The 27,498-nt window shown below is 45.3% G+C and overlaps 1 protein-coding gene across 25 annotated transcripts in view; it reads right to left on the bottom strand.

The window, feature by feature from the left end:
* The window catches only part of PARD3 (par-3 family cell polarity regulator), a 579,492-nt gene extending 552,624 nt beyond the window's left edge, over positions 1 to 26,868 (bottom strand). For 10 of the 25 annotated variants that reach the window (XM_055543694.1, XM_055543705.1, XM_055543697.1 and 7 more), the window contains exon 1: positions 26,782 to 26,868. In XM_055543694.1, the coding sequence (XP_055399669.1) occupies positions 26,782 to 26,853 (72 nt within the window). In that variant the 5' untranslated portion in view covers positions 26,854 to 26,868. Of the gene's footprint in view, positions 1 to 6,849; positions 6,976 to 25,899; positions 26,352 to 26,781 lie in introns of those variants that run through there. The other 15 variants (XM_055543698.1, XM_055543735.1, XM_055543704.1 and 12 more) reach the window with 7 other exon arrangements.
* Between the last annotated feature and the right edge of the window lie 630 nt (positions 26,869 to 27,498).

The raw sequence follows: 27,498 nt of genomic DNA, 5'->3' as shown, positions 1-27,498 counted from the left end.
TTAGTTTCAGGTGTACAGCAAAGTGATTCTGTTATACATATGTGTGCATGCTCAGTCACTTCAGTTGTGCTCTTTGCAACCCTATGGACTGTAGCCCACCATGCTCCTCTGTCCACTGGAGTCTCCAGGCAAGAATACTAGAGAAGGTAGCTATGCCCTCCTCCAGGGGTTCTTCCCAACACAGGGACTGAACCCCCAACTCCTGCATTGCAGGTGGATTCTTTACCACTGAGCCACCAGGGAAGCCCTCAGTTATACATATACGTTTCAAATTTTTTTTACTAGGTTTTATTAGGTTTTAGGTTATTACAGCAGAGAAGACAATGGCACCCCACTCCAGTACTCTTGCCTGGAAAATCCCATGGATGGAGGAGCCTGGTGGGCTGCAGTCCATGGGGTCGCTAAGAGTCGGACATGACTGAGCAACTTCACTTTCACTTTCACTTTTCACTTTCATGCATTGGAGAAGGAAATGGCAACCCACTCCAGTGTTCTTGCCTGAAGAATCCCAGGGATGGGGAGCCTGGTGGGCTGCCGTCTATGGGGTCACACACAGTTGGACACGACTGAAGTGACTTAGCAGCAGCAGCAGGTTATTACAGAGTACTGAGCAGAGTTCCCTGTGCTATACAGTAGGTCCTTGTTGGTTATCTATTTTAAATATAGAAGCTTTTACATTTAAACTTTAGCTTAAAACATTTTTTAAATACCATTTTTATCAGTGTGCTAAAATTGAAACCTTGATTGGGTCAAGTTGAATTTATTTTCATCCAAGGGACAATAGTTAAAAAGCATTAATCTGGGTCTGATGTAACTCCCACCTAGAAATTTTGGTTTCTAAATATTTTCTGTAAGGTACATTTATTTGAACTTTCAGATATTTGATTTCAGTTTAATGTGGAATAATTGCCTCAGGGTGTATACTATTTGAGACTATAATAAGTCCTCTAGCACATTTAAGAAGAGAAGGAAATGGCAACCCACTCCAGTATTCTTGCCTAAAGAATCCCAGGGATGGGGGAGCCTGGTGGGCTGCTGTCTATGGGGTCCACAGAGTCGGACACGACTGAAGCAACTTAGCAGCAGCAGCAGCAGCAGCACATTTAAAATAAAAACAAAAGAGTATACAGTTTTCATTTATCACAAATATATATAACCACATTAGAAAAATTTTAGAATAAAAAAAGGGAAAAGCACCCTATTTCATCACTCTAAAACAAATACTGCTGTTGGTCTAGTATGTTTCCAAATCATCTAACGCCTTCCTTTAACTATTTGCAAGCAAACTGTATAAAATATGCATCTTATAAGTGGTTTCTGAAACAGCTACAGTTTTTATAACCATCATTCTAATATTTAAAGTAAGCAATAAATAAATAAAAATTAAATAAAACACTAGTTCCCTTCGAGACGGCCGGAGAAAACGACCCAAGTGTCTTAGGATGTTTTGCTTTGTCCTAAGAAGATCTGAGTAACAAAAGAGCAAGTGTAAGTGGAGATGAGCATTCTCCTGGTATTTTCAAATATTTTTTTTTAAAGATTTTCTTCCCTTTTCCTTTCCTATGTCTCTATCTAACCTTGTGGAACTGGAAATGTATCTTGAACTTTCCCACACATGAACATAACTGTTCATGGGCATTGAAACCCTCTTAATCAATGCATTTCAGTAGTAATAATTCCTAGTATTTATTCTTCTCAATCTTCACCTCAACATCCTCTTTGAAAAACTGGTGCCAGAAATTCAATCACCAACTAAGCTTCTTCACTGCCCTAAAACTATTGGAAATGGTTTAAGTGGATATTGGAGTTTATTTAAATTCATTTATGGGAATATTAAAGTGCTTCATACTAGAAAATAATTGCTAGAGCTTCATAAAAATGTCACTAATCATTCAGTCCACACAGTGAAGCTACCTGGGACATTAGATGACATTTTTACTTAAATATACAAAAGAAAAATGATTTCATACTTTTAAAAATGAATGGTTTTAGTGGATATACGAATACTTGTAACTGATTCATGGTTTTGTACAGCAGAAATTAACACAACATTGTAAAGCAATTATCCTCCAACCAAAAAAAAAAAAAAGGTTAATAAATGTTTTTCCTAATCTCAAACGACCTCAACCTCCCAAACTAGCACAAGTATCACATAGTCTTATTTTGAAAGCCAGACATCTAAATCTATGACTTAACAGTTTTCTTCTTATTTCCTTAACTTTGCACTTTGAAATTCATACTCCAGTAGCAGCTTGGGATGAGACTTCCCCAGTGGTTCAGTGGTGAGGAATCCACCTGCAATGCAGGAGACGCAGATTCAATCTTTGGGTCAGGAAAATCCCCTGGAAGAGGAAATGGCAACCCACTGCAGTATTCTTGCCTGGAGAATCCCCATGGACAGAGGAACCCAGTGGCCTACAGTCCTTAGGGTTGCAAAGAGTCAGAAACGACCAAAGCGACTTAGCACGCATGCACGCAGCAGCTTGGGGTAACCCAACCGACTCTTTCTGGCAACCATTTTTTAATTCTGGCCAAAGTTTTGACCCATAATCACTGACTGAAAGTGGCCAAATGATGCTTGAGCATTGTATGCTGGAAGAGCCCAAGTCAACACGTAACACCGCAACGGTCTGAGTGATGTTGAGTCTCACGAGGGAAGGGCAAGTGGGCTCTGACAGTCTGAAAGGCACTAGAACCACCACCCCCTGGGAGGACTGGCCACCAGTTTTATGAATGGCAGTTCGAAGTAACTAGAGTCAGAGGCATCCTGTTACATCTGGGGATTAGAAAGGAACAGAGGCACCTGCCAGTGTCTAATGGTACAGGAGAGCCACACACAGATTCTTATCCCATTCAAGTAACAAGCCCAAAAGATCCACTTAAAATCTACCCATTTCTGACACTCACTGCCTTGTTAGGAACTTAAAAATGGGCTTTAGGATTTTATGTCTATTTCTTTTTCCAATACGTACATATAGATTTGCTTTCAGAAGTCCAAAGATGTCATGCAGACTTCAGTGAAAATGTGACTGCTGTGCATCATTATATCAGGAGAATCAAACACCCGGAAGTGGGACACACAGCTTCAAGGCTTGTAAAGAGTTCTCCAAAGCAATTAATCTAAATACTAGCACCACATCCAGTTCAGAGTCAAGTAACTGAAAAACTACTGGGTGTTTGCCAACTTTTCTCAGTCCTAGGAAATTTAACAAAAATCCTCATAGATCTATTATGCACCTCAAGAAATCAAAGATAAAACCCAGTTCACATGAACACTACTAAGGTAGTACAGATCCAAACCCAGTAGATAACAAGGCCACTCCCTTTCCATATCATGGGGAGATGGGACACACTTAAAAGAATGAAACAAGTATGATTCCAACAGCGGAATCTGAATAAAAGATGGAATGTTGATCACATAACACCTCAGTGAGGTGAGCGGGCTTAGAGCTGTCATGGAAATGCTAAGACCAGATGTGCTTTACAATTCACTAAGGTCTGAGAGCATGTAAGTTAGACAAACTATGGTGAAGATATGGAGTGTTTCTGTATCTCAGGCAAGATGGAAGAAATCCTAGAAAACCATAATGGCAAAGGAAGTGTTTTAAGTCTTAAAGTGGAAAACAGACACTGTACAGTCATAACCCTGTCAGACTAGCAGGAAAGTTGTGGAAAATGTCATTCCACCCCCAAAGCACAGGACAGAGGGGCACCGCAGTGCACTGATGAAGCACCGCGGGGTCCCTAAAATGCAGGGGGTCCATGTGGACAGGTGGGAGATGCTCTAGATACGGGGACATCTTTGCATTTTATGCCCAGAGCATCCTCAGGAAAAAAAAGCTATTTTTTTCTGTTTGTTAATATTAAACTTTTGGTTGTCAAACTGTTTTACACAGAATCCCAGTTCAGAAAAGCACTTGTGCCTCTTCCTGAAAGACAAGTTGATACAGTTACCATTCATCTCCGAAGTCACTGTCTTGCTCTAGTAACAGGGAAGAATCTAAATGCTGCACATTAGATCAGCCATCTTCTCCACAACAACCAAGCACCAGATGCCTGCACTGGACAAGCTCAAGGCCACACCCTTTACATAAATGTCTCTCTTTAATCTTCAAAGAGAAGGTCCAGATGTATTACAGCCCAGCTAACAGATGATCAAAATGAGGCCGCAGACTTCATTCCTGGGCCCAGGGGCTCACAGCTGTGAGTGTGGTGTACCACCTACTAAGCCACGAGGTCTCCCCAGAGGAGGCAGGAAGAACCTCCCAGGCCAGCCAAGCAAACACTGATGCAACTTCTGGAAAGCAAACTGGCAAAATGCATAAACTGAGAGCCTTAGAAAAAAGTCATGACTTCCTCACCCAAAAAAGAATTATACACCCAATTTAAATAAATAATCCAAACCACTGACCAAATTTTATGCACCAGGATTGTTACAATATTTTTAAATGGTGAAAAATGGGGCAACAAATTTCCAACAATAGGCAAATATGTATATATTCACACAGTGAAACACTATATAGCCTTTAAATTTTGTTATGACAATTTTTAAAAGACATGAGAAGGACTGGAGGGGACCATGTTCAGTCCCTAGTCAGGGAACTAAGACCCTGCATGCCACACAACAAGGCCAAAAACAAAAAAAAGAAAAAGACATGGGAAAATGTAAACATATCAAGTAAACAAAGTCGGAACAATCATACATCATGATTTCAACTTATTTTTAAAAAGCATCTGTATTTATATACACACAAACATACAGAAATTCAGACTGAAAATACTCAAATTTTAGATTATTCGGGGTGGTGAGACTGTAGGTGAGGTAATTTGCTCTACAAAAACATCCATACATTGCAAACTCCCTATAATAAGTACTTATGTTCTTGTAATTAATGCAAACAAACATTTTTCAAGAAAGCATTCATCACACCTCTCAAACCAGCATCTCTGAAGAAGAATTCAGTGTTCACAGATGCTTCAGAGAGATTTCATCTGCACAGGCAGACTGTCTCAAACTCTCTGCAGCTTTGGATTGGGATAAAACTTCTCAAATTCCTGGTTAATTATTGATGAATGTGGAAATTGCCTCATTTATTAAAGACTTATGTGCTTCCAAAGGCAAAGCAACACATTTTGAGGCTTGTAATCTGGTGTGAGCAAGCAGTTTCTAGTCTGTAATAGGATTACTTGTGGTGTTCTCATTCAAAGGACAAAATCCAATAAAATAAATTGTAGAGTGTGTTTGTTTAAGTAAAACACTTGTGCATTGTCTTCCACTTCCTCTGCCAGCTCTAATTTACCAATCAGTCAGATCCCCAAAGAGGCAGGCACAACAATGATGCTGATGCATAAACGAGGCGGGGGAAGATGCTGAAATGACTTCACGGGCGCACCGAGCACCCACGAAGATGAGCAGAGAGGCAGAGGGGGCCTCGGAGGCTCTGCCCTGTGTGGAACTGGCATTCATGCAACACAGCACTTGTAAGTAAATGAGAAGTTTGCAAATGAAGCAGGGAAAATCAAGTTAGAGCTGAGATAATACAAACTGGGGGGAGGGGTGGGGAATGAAGCTTTTTGTGAATTGTTTTCTAAATATTTCAGCAATGTACCCCAGTATAAATGGATTTTTAAAAGATTTAATGAGCCATACAAAAACTGACTTCATTTCTTTAATCCATGGAATTACATGAGAGGTATTTATTCCCTGGAAGACAAAAAAAAGCCCGTCTATGACTGTGAAATAAATCCCAAGTCTCTGGCCAAAGAACTCAGAGTGCAGTAACCACCTTCCACCCCAGCCTCTCACACAGACACACATACGTGATGCACCCACACTCTGGTTAATAGTTTAAGAGCATCACAAAATAGACAACCACCCCACTGGGAGAAAAAGAAACCAAACTAAAGGCCTAGAAAGATTGAAGGCAGGAAGAGAAGGGGACGGCAGAGGATGAGATGGTTGGATGGCATCGCTGACTCGATAGACATGAGTTTGAGCAAGCTCCGGGAGTTGGTCAAGGACAGGGAAGCCTGGTGTGCTGCAGTCCATGGGGTCACAAAGAGTCCGACACAACTGAACAACTGAACTGACAACTGAGCGACTGAACTGAACTCTCCTATACAACGTTCCATCATCTAACTGCTCCAACCCATCATTTCACTGTCCCTGACCCATTGTTACCAAAACACCAGTCCACGGGCCCAACGCACAGTGAGGCCAAACAACACCAAATAGTCCGAGTTTGGAGCAGAGAAAGGTTTACTTCAGGGTCACGCAAGGTGATGAGTGGCTCATGCCCTCAAAAACCCCAAACTCCCCCAAGAACTCTCAGCAAAGCCCTTTCCTAAAGAAGGAAAGGGAAGGGCGAGCGAGTTGTTGCAAACGTCTTAGTGGCAGAGCCTGTGTTCCTGAGGTCAGGTCACACACAGTAAGGGAACGATGCGCCTCTAAACCTCCACCAACTGAATGTTATTCTCTGTTCTGACAAGAAAGGACATGGTCCCTGGGCACAACCGTCACCTCCGAGGTCCAGTCCTGGCTGAGATGAGCAGATCTCAGCTGGCGGTTCCCTCAGGGCCAGGTCCCCAGACCCTCTCCAACCATCATCACTGAGGGAGCAAGGGCACAGGATCCAACCAGTCCTCAGGCTCTTCAGGCCACCCACACAACGGTGGGAGGAAGAGCAGGTCCCACAGATGGTGACCCATACCATGAGGTTGCAGAGGTGGGGATGGGGGACAGGGTCATCACCACCTCAAGGCCTAGGCACAGCTAGTGGGCAGCCTTAGTGAGGGCTCTGGAGCCTGCAGGACATGGCCCCCAGCCTGTCCCCTGGGCCCCCAGCTCACCTGTTGGTTTGAGGCCTGGTAAGCTGGAGGGCCCGGGGGAGAAGGCCAGGATCTGCCTCTAACTTCTCTCGCTGCCTGATGACCACCACTCTACAGGAAGTTGACTGAACGCCTCACTAATGGGCCCTCACTGACCTTTGGTTGCTTGTGGGTGGGGCCTAACACCAACCAATGGCTGAGCAAGACCACTAACGGTCCCTCACTGACAGTTGGTTGCTTGTGGGTGGGGTCTAGCACCAACCAATGGCTGAGCGGGACCTCTACCGGTCACTCATTGACAGTTGTTTGCTTGGGGGAGGGGCCCACAGCTGTGCCAATCAATGGCTGAGCCGGACCACTAACAGTCATGCAGTAATGGGGTACAGGTTAACGGCAGCACAGCAATGGCCAGTGCTAAGGTCTGTGCCCAGCCATGCCCTATTACACCATCATCTAACGGCCCCTGATTCATCATCTAACTGCCCTACTGTCTAACTGCTCCGATCCATCGGGATGCAGCCACAGCATTCTGGAAGGTGCGTTTGCAGCACTCACTCTGCATGGACTTCCTGCTCTGCCCAACCCTGGGGCTAAGGAGATGGGTGATAATAGAACAGAATCCAAAGGGTCTTGCCAATTCTCTGAGGTAAGAAGAGATGAACATTTCAAATACCCGGCTAAGGCTACCAGTTCAATTTCCTCCCTCGATTCAAAAATGGTCATTAATCAAGCAGCACCTGTTCCCCATCTCTTGACGCTTCACAGACTCCACTCCTCAGCACAGCAAATGCAAAAAAAAAAAAAACCTTAATATTCATTCAGGTTTAATGCTGTGCTGTGCTTAGTCGCTCAGTCAAGTCCGACTCTTTGCGATCCCATGGACTGTAGCCCGCCAAGCTCCTCTGTCCATGAGGTTCTCCAAGCAAGAATACTGGAGTAGGTAACCTATCCCTTCTCCAGGGGATCTTCCCTGGAATCAAACTGGGGTCTCCTGCATTGCAGGCAGATTCTTTACCAGCTGAGCTACCAGGGAAGCCCCAAGACACAGACACGTAAAAAAGTGGCTCCTCACTGCCAGAGGAATATTTCTTAATCAATTCTAAGCATTAGTCATAGCTGCGGTGCAGTTTCCAAGGACACTGTTTTTCCACTAAGGACATACCTCCCCCTCTTTTAGCCACTTTATGGAAAAGTCATCCACCCCCTGGAACTTGCGTATCCACCCACAATCTTTACAGCGACATCTGAGCACAGTAAATCCAACATGTCAAGCCACAGTTGTCAGCAGGGGAAGCTGGACAGCACCAAGGATTCCCAGTGGAGAACCAGCACCATGCTGCAGAAAGAACATTCAAAAGGCCCTTCTTGATGATATCAGCGCACTGTCTCTTAAAAATTAGTTCATGCATGCTCAGTCACTTAACCATGTGTCTTTGCAACCCATGGACTGTAGCCCACTAGGTTCCTCTGTTCCCAGGTAAGAATACTGGAGTGGGTTGCCATTTCCTTTTCCAGGGGATCATCTCGACCCAGATTGAACCCACGTCTCCTGTGTCTCCTGCATTGGCAGGCAGATTCTTATCACTGAGCCACCTGGGAAGCCCCTTAAAAGTTCATCCTCTTCTAATTATTTACAACTAATAAAACACGTAATAACACAGTCGAAATTATTGGGTTAACTTCCTTTCAAAAAGAAAATGTTTGTGTTAGCGACACTTTATATCCCTATAACCGGATGTGTCTATTTTTGGATCTCTCTAGTTTGTGGGTGGGGAGGAGCAGAGGGTATCTTTTGGGCCACACCTGGGTCTGTGGCATAGATGACCCTGAGTGGTTTAGGCAATGGCACATGGTGCCAGGCAAGGAGAAACAGAGACTGGGGCAGAGCCTTGAATCCTCCCTGGGAGGGTGGGAGGAAGACTGTCCTGGGGGCAACAGGGAAGCCCTGAATCTATCTGAACATAAAGGCACAGCTCTGTCAACAACACAGAGGAAAGAATGGGAGAACCCAAGTGAGAAGAGAAATGAGGGCAAGAGGATTCCAGGCTAGGGAACCAGGAAACAGCACAGCTTTGGGGAAATATAAGAGTCCATTCTATTAATATGGGCAGGTGAAGAGAGGTGGTGAGAGTCAAGGGGAAAGGTAGGCAGGGGCCGTTTTCAGGCTGATCAGGTTGTTTTTGCCTGGAAGGCCCTGCCAAGCCTCATGGACTTCTCTGAGCTGGAGACTGTTGTGATGCAAGCTGTCCTTGGGGACTTTACCTGCTGGGAACATGCAGGGTGGGTTACTGCACACGTAGCGGGGGAGGTGGGGAGTGGGGGGTGAGGGGGTCATGAACCAGGAGATGCCCTTAACAAGTAGTGACTGGAGAACTTTATTCCCAAAGCCTGATACCTATCAATTGCATGTAAAGTGTTTCATTTTAAGTAAAACCGAATGAATGTAACCAGCACCACATTTAGAGCATTACAGTGGAGCAGCATGTTACCCAAAAGTAAGGCACTAAATAGCACGGTGAGCTTAACATATGGTTAAACTACCCCCAGAAAACGCCATTGAATTACCCATAAGCACCAGGGGATGCTCCCACAATGAGAGGACTTGGGAATGGACACCACACAGGGGACAAGGTTCTCCCACCTCCAAAGCCACCCCCCACCCACAGCACACACTCATGAGAGAGCAGCTGCCTTCACCAGGCCTTCTGCCTATCTCTGCTGAACCCACAGAACTCACCTCATTATAGTGACACCCCAGTGATGCAATATCCATAAGCTTCTACCGCCCCCTCAAAAAAATCCACATTAGAAAAATAACTGACTCTTCTTTAAACTTGACACCGGTTTTGGCAGGAGACATATAATTCAAAATACTACCAGATGTTCAAAAGTCCATCTCCAAAAAAAAAAAAAGTCCATCTCCAGCATCTTCCAGAATCCCCTCTAAAAAGGGTAAACCCATACTCCAGTTCTAATTAGTACATGGAACATTGGAAGAGCTGCATTCTGAACACTGTTGCTTAGCAGACTGATGGAATTACTTCATTTCCTCATCGGTACATGAACTTGAAGATACATGACTAATTTACCTCACGAGACATTCCAATAAAGGAATCCTGAGCGGCGCAGCCACTTTGAACCTCTCAGAGGAGATGCCATGTAAACCCAAGGTGTTATTATTTTTATCTCTTTCTGCTGTACAGCCTGGGAAAGCTGACAGATCTCTGGACTCATGAATTAGGAACTCCAATGACTTCTTAGATTTGTCAGCGTTGACAGTTCAGGATATACACTTTATTACTGTGCCCAGACCAAGAAAAGGAGAACTTTACAACATGACACAGAACAATTAAAAGACTGAATGTTTTATATTATCTGCAATACACACACACACCTACACACACACACACCCCTCTATAGTGACAGCAAAATAAAGATGCTCACAAGTTCCTGGACTCTCATGGCTTTGAAAAGTGCAGCCAGCATCCCCTGCCTTGGAATCTCTGCTGTTTAGTGACTGGTTTGGCACAGAGAATATAAGGTTAGTGATTCTGTGCTGGCTTCCATATTAGGGTCTTTATAAAGCGACAGCTTCCTCTTCTGACTCATAGGACACCCTCTCCAGGAGCCCTGAGACCTCCATGCTGGAGATGCAAAAACTAGGTGCCCTGGTCAACAGTCCCAGTGAAGTGCAAGCTTCTACCAACCCCACCAGCACCAAACATGTGAATGAATGCAGCCATCTAGGACCTTCCAGACCAGGTCACCTGCCACTGAATATCCCCAAGTAACTCCAAATGAAGCAGAAGAATCACCCAGCTGAGCCCTGGACAAATTCTGACCCACTACATCATGAGATATAATTAGTTATTGATTTAAGCCATGAAGTTCCAGGTAGTTTGTTAAGCAGCAATACCTAAACATACATAAATTTTCAAACAACATTTTCACTAATCAACTCATGGTTAAGTGCTATTTGAAACTGCCAAATAAGAAAAAATTCTCACAAGGGCAGTGCTCCCAAACTCGTTACACCTTTAACTAAAGTAATTTCTAACAGGTAAGTAAGTTCTTATAGCTGCAGTACCTTTGAAGACACTGTTTTAAATATTGCACTTTGCATCTCTGAAATCTCCCTTGAGGAAAGCATGTCCTGTCTTTATCATCTCTGGCTGGTGAGCCCTGTACTGGGTCTTTATGACTAGAGTTGGGGGGTGGGCGGGGAGTGGCAGGAAGCCCCATCCCATGTGCAAACTTTCCAAATGAAGGTCAGTTGGCAAATCCATGTGAAGAATGACAGCTGGTCATCTGTCCTTTTTCCTACTTCAAGTAACAAAGGAAATGTATAAAAATGTAGGGATAGTATAAGGAGCTACAATGCCAGGACAAGCAAAGACTACAATGCCATTTGTTGTTGTCTTTGTTGTGTGCAGTCACTAAGTCGTGTCCGACTCTTTGCGACCCCATGGACTGCAGTATGTCATGTTCCTCTGCCCTTTACTATCTCCTGGAGTTTGCTAAGATTCATGTCCACTGAGTCGGTGATGATATCTAACTATCTCATTCTCTGTCACTCTCTTCTCCTTTTGCCTTCAATCTTTCCCAACATCGGGGTCTTTTCTAATGAGTTGGCTCTTCGCATCGGGTGGCCAAAGTGTTGGAGTTTCAGCTTCAGCATCCGTCCTTCCAATGAATATTCAGGGTTGATTTTCTATGGGATCGACTGGTTTGATCTCCCTGCAGTCCAAGGGCCTCTCAAGAGTCTACTCCAACATCACAATTTGAAGGCATCAATTCTTCATTGCTCAGCCTTCTTAATGGTCCAACTCTCACATTCATACATGACTACTGGAAAAACCATAGCTTTGACTATACGCACCTTTGTTGGCAAAGTGATGTCTTTGCTTTTTAAATACACTGTCTAGATTTTTCATAGCTTTCCTTCCAAGGAGCAAACGTCTTTTCATTTCATGCCCAAGTTAATAAAATGGACCCGGGTAGCAGGCTTCAGGTCCCCGAGGCCTCAGGCCAGAGGCACCTGTTGCCCTTGCTCCCTGGTGTGGGGGTGGGGACAGTCTGACTGGAACATTCCAACAAGCTGAGAGTGGATGTGTGTGATAGGAATGCCCTTTGGCCTGGTGAGGGTGTGCCTTCTCCTACATAGGCAGGCACAGCCACAAACAAGCCTGAAGAGAAGCTCTAGCAAAAGGAGTGCTCAGTCCACTGCTCACAAGCCTGCTTTACCCAGAACCAAAAGTCTTAGCTGTCCTGTCACTACAAATCACAAACACCAAGAGGACAGCACATGACTTGCACCAAATCTCACGTGTTTGACTCAGTATGACCTCTCCTTCCCCCCCTTATTTCTATCTCTTGGGCTGTCAGTTTTACTGCTCCTCTGAACCTTTTAAGCCATTTCTGTCATTAAACTCAGACTAGATGTCCTTAAGAGTTAACGGCTGAAACCTCAGGAATACCTAGTACCGATGCTGTCAACTGCATCCACAAATACAACTCAAAATTAATTAACAGGCAGGAGAAGAGAGTGATTTCATTTTGAAAAAGAATAGATTCTTGTATATTTATACCTTGAATCACTTTTGCTGTACACTAGAAACTAACACAAAACTGTCAATCAATTGTGAGTTCAGTTCAGTCGCTCAGCCTTGTCCGACTCTTTGCAACCCCATGGACTGCAGCACATCAGGCTTCCCTGTCCATCACTAACTCCTGGAGCATGCGCAAACTCATGCCCATCGAGCCAGTGATGCCATCCAACCATCTCATCCTCTGTCATCCCCTTCTCCTCCCGCCTTCAATCCTTCCCAGCATCACAGTCTTTTCAAATGAGTCAGTTCTTCACATCAGGTTAATCAACTATACTCCAATATAAAATAGAAAAATTGTAAGGGGGGGAGTGACTTCAAAAGTCAGAAATGAAAATGTAGAGATGGAGCCACTGTCACTTAAGTGACTAGCCTGTGAGCACCCTGGCTCATCCTCTCAACTTATGTTCTGGAAATTTCCATGTATAGCTACAAGGCGGCAGGTCCCAGGTCACATAACACAACAACCCCTAAGGGCCTGGAGGCTGCTCTAAACCAGTGGTTCTTCACCCTGGAAGCACAGAGAAACCCTGCAGGAGCTTCAGAGCAATACCAGTATCCACTCCCACCCGGAGACCTGATTCCCTTGGTTCGTGGGGAGCCTGAACATCCAGTTCTTAAAACCCTTTCAGATGTTCCTACCTGCAGCCAGAGTTGAGAGCAACTGCTCTGAATCATCTGTTGTTGTTTTAGTCAATAAGTTGTGGCCAACTCTTTGCAATCCCATGGATTATAGATGGCCAGGCTCCTCTTTCCATGGGATTCTCTAGGCAAGAACAGCAGAGTGGGTTGCCATTTCCTCCTCCAGGGGATCTACCTGACCCAGGGATTAAACTCAAGTCTCCTTTGGTAGACAGGTTCTTTATCACTGAACCACCAGGAAGCCCCTGGAATCACCTGAGTGAGTGAAAGTCTCTCAGTCATGTCCGACTCTGTGACCCCATGGACTGTAGCCTGCCGGGCTCCCTGTCCATGGAATTTTCTAGGCCACAATACTGGAGAGGGTACCCATTTGGATTCTTTACCAGCTGAGCTACCAGGGAAGCTTAGAATCATCTGAGGATCTGACTAAAATGCAGATTTTGAGAGCATCTCTCAGGGATGGGGTCCATGATTCTCCATTCCTAACAATCTTCCAAGCAAAGCCAGCACTGCTGACCCATAGACCACGCCTGAGCAGCAAGGGGCTTCGACGTCTAGCCTCCTTGACCCAGCCAGCTCCATCATCCCAAATGTGCACTTCTTCCCTTCACTCATGAGCCACTAGATGAAACCTAGATCAGAAAAGAACTTGTCTTCTCCAATGGGTGCTGTTCATTCTTTCCTGTAGAACAGTACAGGCTCTCCAACCAGAGGGGTCACATCAGATGTACAACTTTTACCACCTTCTTAATCTTCTTTAGCCCAAGCGTCCTCACCCATAAACTCAGAGTTGCCTCACTACCACTCCATGGGTTTAATGAGCATGAGCCCAGACTCAGGGCCTGATGTTACAAAATACCCCCAGAGTGCTAACCATGCCTGTTGATAATAAGCGTTATCACTGCTACTCTTTACCTGATACCACTGTGTCCTGGTTACCCTCCTACCTGTCAGAAACTCCTCAACAAATTGGGACTGAGATGTGATGGGTATCACTGTTAAAAGTACTTTCTCAACAGCTCCCCAATGTGACAGGCAGATACATAATGCCCTTAATACAGCACCTCTTGTGCAAGAGCTTTCTATCATCCATTCTGACCTAAAAAGGTTATTGACACCAAAAGACTGACCTGAGAACACCACTCCCCTGAATCTATAAAGGAGGCGGCTTCCCTCCTCATAGGTGGAAAAACAGCCCAGGACCAAAAACTCTTCTGCTTTAGACTAAAACTCCACTCCAATCGCCCATCAGAACAGATCTGTCTAAAATGCTCCCAAGTCAAAGAGTACAATTTAAATCTTCCCAGAGAACATAAAGAAATACTCAAGATGAGATGAATGCGTTAATTAACTCAATGGGAGGAAGTCAGCACAATGTACAGGTGTATCAAATAACGGTGCACACTTTTAAATATCTTACAATTTTATTGTCAATTACACCTCAATAAAGCTGGGGAGAAAAAAACTCCCCCAGAGCTATTTCTCTACAGTTTTGTTATAAAATGCTGGGGTATTCTGGAAAGGTTCTGAAAGCACTATTTATCACTTTCATTACAAAGCACAAAAACACAGGAAATTGTGAATGGAAATGATATATATAAATTCCAATCAACAGTGTTGCTGTATCTCTTTTTAGGCCTTGTGTGAATCAAAAGCTTTGGATTTCAAATGCACTCACCTGACACAATGTTTATAAACAAATATGGAAGGAATCAAAGTCAAAATATGAATGCTGCACAACTAGATAAGCTTTATTATTTTAATCACTACCTAGCAACTTCCCTAAAGACATATGCAGAGAGGGAGGAAGCTTGAATTAATAAGGTGTTTAAAGTCCTCAAAGAGAGGAAGACAACTCTCAATACTGTGAAAGGGAAAAGGTAAGTAAGAAGTGGTCCTCTTGGGCATGAACTCAGTTGAGTTTTGATGAGTTGGCAAGTCTGGCATTTTAGCACAGCCCCACCCAGAACCCTGAGGAAGCCTCTCAGGCACCACTCCTGGTTCAGAATGATAAATAGGTCAACTCTTGGGCGAAGTCTTCAGGTGATTGGCATTGGGTGCCTTTAGCTGAACTAAAGTATTAAAAGTTGTATCAATCTTACAACTTACAATCAACCCTTACAACTATCTACCCAAGCAAAAGATGTTCGGTGTTCATTTACTGCTGATTTAGCTGCCCAAATCACCATCTTGAAGATACAGAAAAGAGTGAAGAAGTGTTACAGGCATGTGAATTATAGAGGCCTATAGAATAAAGGATTAGAGGGGTCACAAAACTGTCAACCTTCCCATTTTTTTTATAACTCAGATTATCTCTTTGCACTCCAGGGTACTCTCAGAACTACTAGTTAATAAATGCTAAAGGTCTTTAAAACAGCTGTCTTAAAGATCTTTAGGATTTTTTAAATATCAATAGTATTTACAATTTCTAGTTTTACTCTTTCCAACTTTCAAAAGATTTCTTTAATGGAAAAATGTGTAACCAGTGCCTTTTAAAATATTGTAAATATAGCAAAGAAAGGTCCCATAATCTCCATTCATCTAGCAGCATGGCAGCTGCAATTATTTTAGAAAATAAGAAGGGCTAATAGGACTTCCCTGGTGGTCCAGTGGTTAAGAATCTGCATGCCACGTCAGGGGACAGGAGTTCAATCCTGGTCCAGGTGGATCCCATATGCCACAGAGCAACTAAGCTCGAGTGCAAGTATCGAAACCCACTCACCCTAGAGCCTGAGCTCTGCAACAAGTCACTGAAATGAGAAGCCCGAGCACCACAAAAAGTAGCCCCAGCTTGCCACAACTTGAGCAAGTCCACGGGGAGCAATGAAGACCCAGCACAGCCAAAAATAAAGTTAAAAAAAAAAAGAAAAGGCTAATAACAGAAAAAGCTACAGAGTTAGGATAAACACACTTCTTGATCTGTAAAAGAATCAGCTACTGGATTATTAGAACATTTTTTTTTCCCCTATTTCCAACTGATTTAGTAAAAGTACCAAAACTGGAATACTAAATACTGGAATTTCTATAGTACTTTTAAGAAGAAAGTGCTAACTCTTTGACAAACCATCTTGAAAAATGACAACTAGAATTATAAATCAAATAAAAATCAAGTTGATTTTATGAATTAGCCATTAAAAGTGTGTCTAATTTCTGTGTGAAACTTGAAGGAAAGGAAAAGATCTAAAATGGACTGAGAGTCTATAACATGGCAGGGATTATCCATAATAAATCCCTTGATCTCTATGACTGCTAACTAAAGAAAACACTCCCAAATTGCAGATGAGAAACTGCGGCTCAGACAGCCGGTGAGACTTATCCAAGTTCAAAACTACCACGGCCAAAACCAAAAACGAGGAAGGATATTCCTCTATGGACATCTTTGGAGCATCTATAACAATGTCACTGGGATTTTATTTCTCAAACAACAAAATACTTTCAAGACTTTTAAAGGGAGAACTCTTTTTTCCCCCGAAATATTCAATATTCCACATCTAGAGCAGTTCTAAGGAAGATGAGAAGAAACAATTTAGAAGCATTTATTCAAGTGAGCCTTAATCACTTGTGACCATTCTTAGCAAGAGCGAAAGAACAGAATAGCTCTCAAAATCTCTGTTTTCCTTCCTGCAAGGCCTTTCTATAACATTCTCTCTTTAAACATTCACAACAATCCCATGAAGGACATGGATCCTAGGCTGACAGAGGTTACCGTTCTTGCTTTCTGATACACAAATGATGTAATCTGTTCTTCTGAATCCTGGCCCAGACTCTGTCATACTGATGTGCTTGCCTCCTAGAAGGAGAAAAACAAAAAAACATCCACCACCAAACTTTCCACCTCCAGCTAATTGTGTTTTACCAAACATCTGTGTTTTTAAAAAGTGGGTCATGAAATACAAAAGATAAAACTGACTCCACTATAAAAAATTCAGGGTTTTATTAGCTTTCCAGGTTTCCTTGAAAAAAAAAATTCCCAATAGTATATGCCTTCATAATTTAAAATATGACTCATTTCATATTCCTCAGGCAGTACAAATGCAGAAATGCCACCAACTTCCAGATGCAGTTGTTTAAGTAGCTATCAATCCAAATGAGGCACTTTCATGTAGCGATCCCCTTGATTTGTCTGAAAGGTTTTTTCCCATATCTCTAACAAAACAATAAAAATACCAAATCCTACATTCAGCTTTCATGGATTTAGAGATTAGTCATATCCTGTATGGTGGCTCACCAGGAACCAATAACATGCACATCTCCCCTCCTTCTTCTGCAGGTGCTGCTGGCTGGAATGAATCTCAGGTTAGACTATACCCCTGTTGGGCAGGAATCTGGCTAAGTATTATTCACATATGACTTTGCACAACAGGTTTCAGAATTACAAATGGTGTATCTTAAAAGCCTTCCTGTGTTCCCTGGGAAATGGATTATTTTTTAATTCTGGATTCAATATTAGATTTGGAAAAAATTAAATCATGAACATGAAAAAATATTTCCCAGTTTTTATTGTATACTGCAAAGAACTAGAACAAAATAGCCCATTCTCATCTCAACCACTAACACAGAAACAGCCTTTCTGTGCTTTTCATCTGTTAATACCACATAGTTTTAGTATTTAGGAACCCTAGGTTTTTTTATATATAGTGAGTTGTTTTCTAAAATAAACAGAGAAGGAAACATTGCTTTGTATAATAGAATATCTCAAAGAGGTCTTTTCAGATACATAAATCCTATCATACAGGGATGCAGTATAAAAACAAGAAAAACTACACACCAGGAAAAAATAAACCTGAGTTCCAAAAACTTGCCTTATCATTTCTGAATATTAAAGAACATTAAAAGTAGGGACCAGTCATCTCTAAAACCCCTTAAATTGATATCACCATAAAAATACCAAATTCATGAATACATTTGTGCATGTATGTGTATACACACGCCATACATTTAGAACCATGCAGAATCATACCTTTAGTAACACTTCACAAAGGACACAGTCTTATTAAGTTACTTCTGAGCATGTAATTTATTTTAAAAGATATTTATCTTGGGACAGTAAGGAATTCTGAGGGACAATCCAAGCAAAATACATCCTAACTTTCAAACAGCATATGTCTGACCTATGGGTCAAGCCCATCATTTCAAAGTAAAGGATGCAAAACATTTTCACAGGGAGGGTCGGAGGAGTTGAGATCTACTCTGTTCGCACCTCTGAAAAGCCTCTCATGCCTGATGCTCCCACAGGCACAACCACCAACCACGCAGACTCAGGGTGGCTGTTGCCCAGGGGGCCAGAAAGCAGAAGCCCAGCCCAGAACTTCTAAGTATAGGGAGATGAAGATGGGAAAACTGATGCACACAGAGCTTGTGAGATCTGCCAAAGCTCAAACCCAAAAACTGGAAAAGTTCTTCCATGATGGACATCTTAGGTCGTCTGAATCAACCACCGGGGCAGCTGGTGGACTGGGATGAGGGAGAAGAAGGCAGAACAGGTGAACGGTCAGTTGGTGAAACCTTTCCAGGGGGCACTAGGGAACGTGGATTCTCACCAGTCAAGGGCTGAGCAGACAGCACCAGGAGAGAGCGGGCAACCTCGAGAAAGCAGGTTCACACATTGTATGGAAAACTCCTAAAAATAGCCAGTCTTCATTTGAACATCTCTAACACAGAAAAACATGTTTTATGGGACTCTCAGAACTATAAAATACCTAAAAAATGGAGCTCTGTCCATAGTGGCTTATGCAGTCTATTTTTTTAAGCATCTTTATTGAGACATAACAATATATTACAAAATTCACCCATTTAAAGTGTACAATTCAGTGATGTTTATAGTATACTTACAGAGGCATACAACCATCACCACTATCTAAATTGAGAACACTTTCATCATCCCAAAGATCAACCCCATCCCCACAAACAGTCACCTACCATTCTTCAACTCCCAGGCCCCGGCAACTCTACTCTACTTTCTGCATCTACAGATTTGCCTATTCTGGTCATTTTGTAAATTTGGACTCATAGTATGTGGGCCTTTATGACTGGCTTCCTTTATGTAGCATACTGTTTGCAAAGTGCATCTCTAGTGAGGCATGCATCACAGCTTCATTCATCTTTACAGCTTAATAATATTCTAATGTATAGATATACCACATTTTCTTCAGTTGATGAACATTTGACTTGTTCTATTTTTTGGCTGTTACGAATCATGTCATAGACATTCATGTATATATTTTTTCTATAGATGTGTTTTCAATTTCTCATGTGTGTGTATAAGCTAGTATCGAGTGAAAAAAACTAAATAATTCACATTTCAAGTCATTTGGAAAGAAGCTGGAAATTGTATTTCTAAGTTCCAATATTAGTTGAAGGAGGAGAAAAGAATAAACAAAAGTAATATTTAATGGCAGGAACACCTAAAGATGGAAGGTCAGATGCAGGAAGACAGAGCCATGAAGGAAAAGCATTTTTACATAATCCTTCCAAATGGAAAAAAATTTTCATTTGGATAAAATAATGACTGTAAGACAAAAAACAATCACCTTCCTACTATGATCACAGAACTTTGCATTTCTTTTTATTAAGATTTTTCTCTTTTCCATGTAAAAGATACCAAAGATACCACAGAAAAGATACCAAAAATTGGTAAAAAAAAAAAAAAAAATTGGCATAAATTTTCTGAGCCCTGTTCCACTGCCATTGACCTTGGTGGCACCTTGGACTGCTACGTGAGTGGCCAAGTGGGAGAAAAGTCGCCTGTGTGGGCTGCCCACCTCTACCCCATGGAAGAGCACCTCCACTTGGGGAAAGCACTTTTCTAGGCCAATCGTATGTGTTTCTTTCCATCCTTGAAAAAGGTCAGAGGGCTCGGGTCATCTTTCAAGTGTTCACCACCACCCACCTGCATCCAACTCTAGGCCTGAACAGACCTTCCAGCACAGATAGAGACTCTGTGCATGTGGCCCTTTGACGTACACAGGTTACCTCCCGTGCCCAATTCACGACATTCGCCACAAGCCAGGAAGCACCGCGCATCGCTAGATTCTCCCTGTGAATCTCAGATCCTAAACATTTCTGTTTACTCCTGGCACTTACCCACAGATCCCAACTGACAGAATTAGAAGCGCCAGACCCAGCACAGGTGTGTCTTGGGGCCAGATTCCTGCACTGCCCTGGCCACCAGCCTTGAAACAGGCCCAAAGCAAACCCCAGGATGATTCCTCTGCTCTGGCTGAAAAACAGACCAAACTCCTTGAAAACAAATGACACCAAAGAATAACTTCCAGGTACCCTGAAACCACACTAAATCAATCTCTGTCCCAATACGCCAAACATACAAAACTTTAAAGTCTTCAAAATCATACAGTCTTCCAAGCAAAAGTGCATTTTTTGTGTGAGAATACGTGCCACGTATTTATCCTCAATTTTGCACCTACTCAGCTTGTAAGATGACTACATGGCAGATACCGGTAAGACTGAGGCAGGACCATCACCTTCAAGTACCTCACCTGGAGGAGAAGGGGCATAGTTCTGTTCAAAAAAAAAAATACCCCGAAGCACCCACAACAAGGCACATTTCCTCTAGGTCAGTACGGGAGCTGTGAGAAGCGGGGAGAACCTCAAACAGCCTTGGGTGCGGGGCCAGCCTGAGCTGAGCTGAGGCTCAAGAGAGGAGCAGATGTGAAGCAAGCAAGTGATCTAGGCAGGGGAAACTGAAAATGCCAGAGCAAAGGCAGGAAAGTGCAAGCAAGGCCAAATGGGTAGGGATGAAGTGGGAGGGTCTGGGGTGGAAGAGGCAAGAGGGGTCCTACAAGGGACAGGCCCTGCTGAGGTGGCAGGACTTGGCCTCTGGGGAAAGCTGATATTGGGGTCCTTAAGCAGAAGAGTACATGGAAATGTGCATTTTAGAAAGATCAACCATTCAGACATGTTTCTTTTTTTTCTTTTTGAAGAGGAAGATGAGAAAATGTTAACAAAATAATAAAATGTATTTCATTTCACTATTCAAAAATAGGGTCATTCAAACTCTGCAACAATTTCCTAAAAGTTTCCTATTTTCCTAAAAGTTTCAATAAACTTGTGAATGTGTAACAACATGCAGTCATCCATCTGTCCACAAGAAATCACACACCAAACACAAGAATCTTCATGCAAACCATGACTTACATGGTTTTGGTAATCAACAGTCCTCCCCGCCTCAAAAAAAGGAAAGTATATTTTCAAAAGTTACTGCCCATAAATTTATGTTTGTGTTTTTTTTTTTATACCAACAAACTGAAAGTGAAAGTTGCTCAGTCGTGTCCGACTCTTTTCTCCAGGCCAGAATACTGGAGTGGGTAGCCTTTCCCTTCTCCAGTGGATCTTTCCAACCCAGGGATGGAACCCAGGTCTCCCGCATTGCAGGTGGATTCTTTACCAGCTGAGCCACAAATAAATTGCTATTAAATAACTCAAGGTTTCCATGCTCAAAGAACAGAAGCAGTGCCCCTCCCCCCAAATAAAAATGGAGGCCCAGAAGTCAACCCAGAGTAAAGCTGTAACATCCATGATTTTTACATTCTCTACTTTACACAGACACACACACACACTCAATGTGCTCTTCATTGTGGTGTTGTTTAGGCAAATATTAACATTCCTACCTATTCTTTAATTAAATTACGCACTGTCTTCCTGAGCAAAGAGGAAAAACTCAAACAGAACTAGCAGACTACTCAGGAAAGTCTCGCAGGCAGTAAAACCATTTGGTGAGTAAAACCAATTAGGGATCCAGATGCAGAGCTGAGGAGCTGCCCATTCATCACCCCTCAGTACTCACAGGAACCCTGCAGGGGAGGAACCTGTTCAAGAGATGAGGAAATGAGGCTCCGTAGGGCTGGTCTGCCCAAGGTTAAATGGTGAAAAAACCCAGGTCGCCAAATTCAATCCAAAGCTCCCCCTCAACCCCTAAAAGAGGGGTTGAGACCTAAAAGAGGTCTGGGGGTGAGACGGAGGGGAGCTAAGAGGTTCCAGTCACAGCCTTCCCTCACTTTTGTCTTCCTTTCATTACTCCTCAGGGACCAGCAGCGTTTCTGTGGACTGAAGGTGATCCCGGTCCTCTGCCCGGAAGAGAACTAGTCCTGCCCAAACACCTCAGTCCCCCCGGACCATCAGACTGTACGAAGCCTCAGGGTCTCATCCTGGGGTTCCCAGCCCTCCTCAGCTTGGTCCTGCCCCACCATCTGACAGGACAGCAGCACAGGAGCCAAACCAGCCCTGATGCTCACCGACAATGCCCTCCCTTTCACCCCTCAGCATGGCAGCCAACACATTCCAGATTCACACGCCTGGACCCACTGAACACCTGTCAAACCAGGATACCTAGGCCAGGCAGGTGTATTTGGGGGTCACCCTACTACCCAGTTAGGAAGTGCTGTCCTAAATCCAGGCCAGCCTTCCCACTGACTAAGCCTAGTATACGCAAACCCCAGTGATTCCAGGAGATTGCCACCCCCAGGCTATAATGACCACTTCCATCTCTGAAATCCAGAAGCAGCTACTCTCTGTATGTACCACCCTGTTGCTAATTAATGTTATTGCCTACTGTTATTTCTAGTTTAATATATTCACCCTGTTTCCCAGATTACATTCTTCTTGAAAGCAAGAATTCAGCCTTACATTTCTTCATAGAGCATGACATTTTGCATATAGTAGCCCTTCAACAAATAAACAATTTTTTTTAAAAAAGAATGGAGATTTTTTTTTTCCTGCTAACCAGAGTTAAGGTGCACAGCAGGAAAAAATGGGAAGTCTGGCCAGCCCTGATCCACTGAGAATAAAGAAAGAGCAGGCAAAGCCCTGAGAAGCCAAGTCACCACATTACAGAGTCCGGGCAGTTGGTGCTCTGCACCATGTGTCCATCAGGGGCCATGGATGAGTCAGGCCACAGGTAGGAGCAGAACAGTCCACATGACACGGTCCTCCATGTCTAGCAGGGCACCCTCCTCAGAGATGGTCTGGATGAGGATGGGTGGATGGGGAAGAACAGCCAACCCATTTTCACCCATCAGGGATCATAAACAGAAAAAGTTTTTAACTGGAGGGGGAAAAAAAGTGCTATGAATAACTGTAAGCCTTCAAATATCTGCTTATTGAGGACATTTCTGGTTTCAGTCACACCACTCCACTGCCCAGAAAAACGTATTTGTTTAACCTGAAAACAGCTTAAATATAATGCCAAAAATTAGCCCCACCACACCACAAAATGCTCACTGCAGAGCAAGTCTTAGTGGCTTGGGATCATTCTTTCTCTTTCTTTTTTCCTTTAATTTCTTTCTTTCTTTTTCCAGCTTAGCTGGTTTTTATACAAAGCCATAAATATGATCTTCCCCCATTTTTCCCCACGAGATGGGAGTTCGGCATGGCACATGTCACCTAGCAACCAAACACCACTCTACAGCTACCCAGTTACCCAGTTCTTCATACAAAATTTATCTTGTTCTATTCAACAGTAAGGGGTAAGGAAGAGATAAGAGGATAAAAGTTAAAACAAGTGTTAATAAGTGTTTGCTTCATAACCATTTTAAAGGAGGTGGACAAAATGGAAAGAACCACTAAAGTTTCATCTTAGCCATTACCTAATCATTTAAGAGGAAAAAAATACAAATGGACCTGGAAGAAACTCCAGCTCATGCAACACTGGAGAGTCAACAGTCTTGTGATCCAATGACTGAACTTTGTAGACCACAAAGCCGGTTTTAAAATTTACCTGCTGAACTGTGAATTGTACTTAAAGAGAATTTAAACAATTTTGGAAGCCTCTGAGTCATTTATTTCCAACTCCAACAGCACCGTCACTTTCTGAGCATGACCCTTCCTTCCTTCCATCTCCACCAGGAACAGTAATCAGTCTCATGCCTACCCTTCAAAACTCAGCTCTGATGCTGCTTCTCTTGGGTGCTTTCCCAGGTGCCCTGCAGAAACGTATGTTTCCTTCTTCATGCTCCCCAGTCATTGCAAAACCACCACCGATACCTAAAGACAAAGTCCAGCTCTCTCACCGAGGCTTCTCAATTCCATCTACTCAAAACCCCAGAGGCCTGTCTTCTCCCCACTGCACTGTAACTCGCCAGTCCAAAGGCTGGCTACCCTCACTTGCAGGACCGTGTGGCCTCTCTCCTTGAGTCTCACAGTCCAATTTCCACAAGCAGCCAGTGGATCTCACAGATGTCCAGCACCCAGAACAATGCCTCAGTCACAGTAAATGCTTAAGAATTTCTGTGGAGCATACAAATGACCCAAACAACTACATTTGTATCTCCCAAACAAGCTGTTCCACCCACATGCATCATGTGCATAATGAAATATGACTAATGTTAAGCATGTTAATGTTTAAGCATGTAAATGACTAATGTTAAGCAGGTCCATTTTAAGCATGTAAGCCAAGAAATGTCCATCACTCCTCTGTACTCGGAACCTGGGCACACTGCAAAGTATATATTATTTTCCTTCCTCTCACAGTTTATTCTGTTGGTTTCCTGAGTACATGTGCAATCTGATTACTGGTACCAAACATTTAGATCACAAACTGTCATCCATAAACAACCCTTTAAAATGTTCAAGGTAGGTTCAGAGGTTGACAGTGGTTCAAGATAAGCAGGTGCCCAATTTCCACTAATTTTATTTGATTTTCAATTAAAGTTCAACCAACTGTAAGGAACATTTTAGAGCCCTGAAATAAAGTCAACATATTCCATCACTGTGTCAGGTTCTTAAACGTCCCCAAGGTTATCTTTAAAAGGCCAAACGTGGGCTAATTTTCCTCTCTCCTCAAAACAGGAGTGTAAAAACTTTTTCTCCTCTGTGGCCCCCAGACCCAAAGGGCTCAAACCACTCTAAGATAGGAGACAAAACGGGAATTCTGAAAGTGACTGTGCTTTCCAACCAACGTTCCTCTGGCGCAAAGGAAATATCCTCAGGTGCTTGAAAGAAACTTGGGAGGCGTGGGCTGTTGTCAAACAGACACAGACGATAAAACAATTTAACAAAAAGCCTTTTCACTTCTGACACATTGTAGAGGAATGCAGGGAAGTGGAGACAATGTTATCACTCCACGGGGAAAAGGGAAATCCACTCCACTCCAGGCCGGGCGCGGCGCGGGCTCCGCAGGGAGCTCGGTGCAGACGGGTCCACGGCGAGGTGACAGCAGGAACACTCGGAATTCGGTGACCCATCTCCAGGCTGTGCTCCTCCCAGGAGCCAGCTGTGCTCCCGTGCCTCTCGGTCTCCGAAGTGCAGGGCTCCAGCGACGATCGCGAGCCAGCTGGAGCTGGTCGCTCCCGGCGCCGCGCCCCCACCCGCCCCGGGACCCCCGCCCGGCAGGGCACGCAGGAGGGGCTCCCCCCACCCCCCGGCGGGGGGCGCAGAGGCACCAGCGAGCCACTCTCCCCGCTCGCGGGGCGAACTCCGCTCCAGCAGGAAAAGTTCCCTCGCCCGGCCTCCGCCCGCGGCCCAGGGCGGGGAGCCGGGGCCGCAGCCCGCGGCCGGGAGCAGGCTCCGCACGCCCCGCCGCGGCTCCGGCTCGGCTCCCCGGAGGCTCGGGGCGCCGGCGGCCGGGCCTCGAAGGAACAGCGGGGGCTGGGGCGCGGGGGCCGGGCGCGGGGAAGTTTGCGGCCCGCAGCCCGGCCGGGGGGCGCAGGCCGGGCCGGCCGCCGCGCGCTCCCTCTCCCCGCCTCCGCCGCCGCCTCCCCTTCCAGGAAGCGCCATATTGATCCCGGCGCCTTCCCTCCTCCCGCTCCTCCGCCCCTCCTCCGCCCCCTCGGTCGCCCGCCCGCCCCCGCCCGCGCCCCCGGCCCCTCACCTTGGCGATGGCCTTCCGGTAGCGGGTCACCGCTTGCTGGATGAGGCTGAAAACTTTCATGTGGCCGTCCCCGCACGGCACGACCACCCGGGTCCTCCCGAAGCACACGGTCACTTTCATGCCGCCGCCGCCGCCGCCGCCGCGGGCCGGCCCGCGCCCCTCGGTGACCGCGGCCGGAGGGGCCGGAGCGCCCTGGGCCGAGGCGACTGCACGCGGGCCGCGCGGCGCGGGGCGCGCGGCGCGAGGCTAGGGGCCGCGGCCGGGGGCCCGATCAGCTTGCATGCCCGGCCTGCCGCCCTCGCCGCGCCTAGCCCGGCCTGGCCCGGGGCTCGCCCGCCTGTGCCCGCGCGGCGCCGCAGCCTCCGGCCACCTGTTCGGTGTGTGTCGTCGCGCTCGGCGGCCGGGCCGTGTGGCGCTGGCGAGGCGCTCGCTCCGGGCCGCGGGGGAGGGGACGCGGCGAGGGGAGGGACGGGGAGGAGGCGAGGGGAGGGGAGAGGAGGGGAGGGACGAGGAGGGAGGGGAAGGGACCAGAAGGGAGGGAGGGGAGGGGAGGGGAGGGGAGGGGCGCGGCCGTCCCACAACACACTGCACACGCGGAGACCTGGCGCGGGGCGCTGGGCGGCCTCCCTCCTCCGCCGCCCGGCAAGCCTGGGCGCCGCAGCCCCCGGCCCCCGCCTCTCGCACCCCACTTCCTTTGTCGCTGTGGATCCCCCCTCCTGGCGCTGGAGGGGCCCAAGAGGAATCGCGGCTGACTCCACACTACCCCAAAGGTCCGGGGGGGGCTCCCGCCCGATCCCCCCAACTCCCAACGCCTCCCCCACCTCGTCCCAAGAATGAGGGGCTGCTCTGCGGGGAGGCCTTTCTCCCCAGGCCACCACTTACCTTGAAGTTCCTGTGACCCCAGGGCGACTCACCCGCTTTGTTGTATGCAACTCCGACATCAGCAATTGGCATCGTTTTATTTCTTAGAATTCTGCAACCCAAGCAATCTGAACGCAAAGTTAGGAACAATGCACTAGGAAGGCCACCACAGCCCTGGGGAAGAAAGCAGCGCTGCATGGAGTCACCTGCGTGGGGACCCGCGACAGTTAATAGAGGAACCGACACCACGTCAAGAAAAGTAACTGAGGCTCCTCTGTTATGGCAGGAATCTGAGTGTTCCTGGCAACTGTGTGTCTCTCTGTTCAGAGAATGCAAGTGTCAACAAAGAGTCATCGCTGGCCCAGGTCTGTCCCAAACGATAGTGGATTCATTTTTGCCAGCATCTCTAGGGCTTTTGAAAGTGATCAACAGCTCTGTCGGCTCGAGAACTTCAGCAGGTACAGTTGGTGACTGTCCACCTCCCTTTTTAAACTAAGGAAACAAGACAGGTTAATCTGCTTTTTGGATCCCTGCACTTTCCACTGCCCCAGGTATAATGTGGTTTGTCATACACAAGGTACTTCCATTCCTTTGCAGCCCTTGACCAGTACAATCAATTATCCTGGCAAAGCAGTGCAATAGATAGGCACCATGTGTCATCATCCCATCTTACCCCAGGATGCTAAGGAGCTTTGAAATCACTAGCCCAAGGCCACCCAGAGAAAGCTAAAGGATGAC

This window comes from Bubalus kerabau, chromosome 13 (genome assembly GCF_029407905.1).
Source record: "Bubalus kerabau isolate K-KA32 ecotype Philippines breed swamp buffalo chromosome 13, PCC_UOA_SB_1v2, whole genome shotgun sequence".
NCBI lineage: Eukaryota > Metazoa > Chordata > Mammalia > Artiodactyla > Bovidae > Bubalus > Bubalus kerabau.
This window is presented reverse-complemented; position numbering and strand designations above follow the sequence as displayed.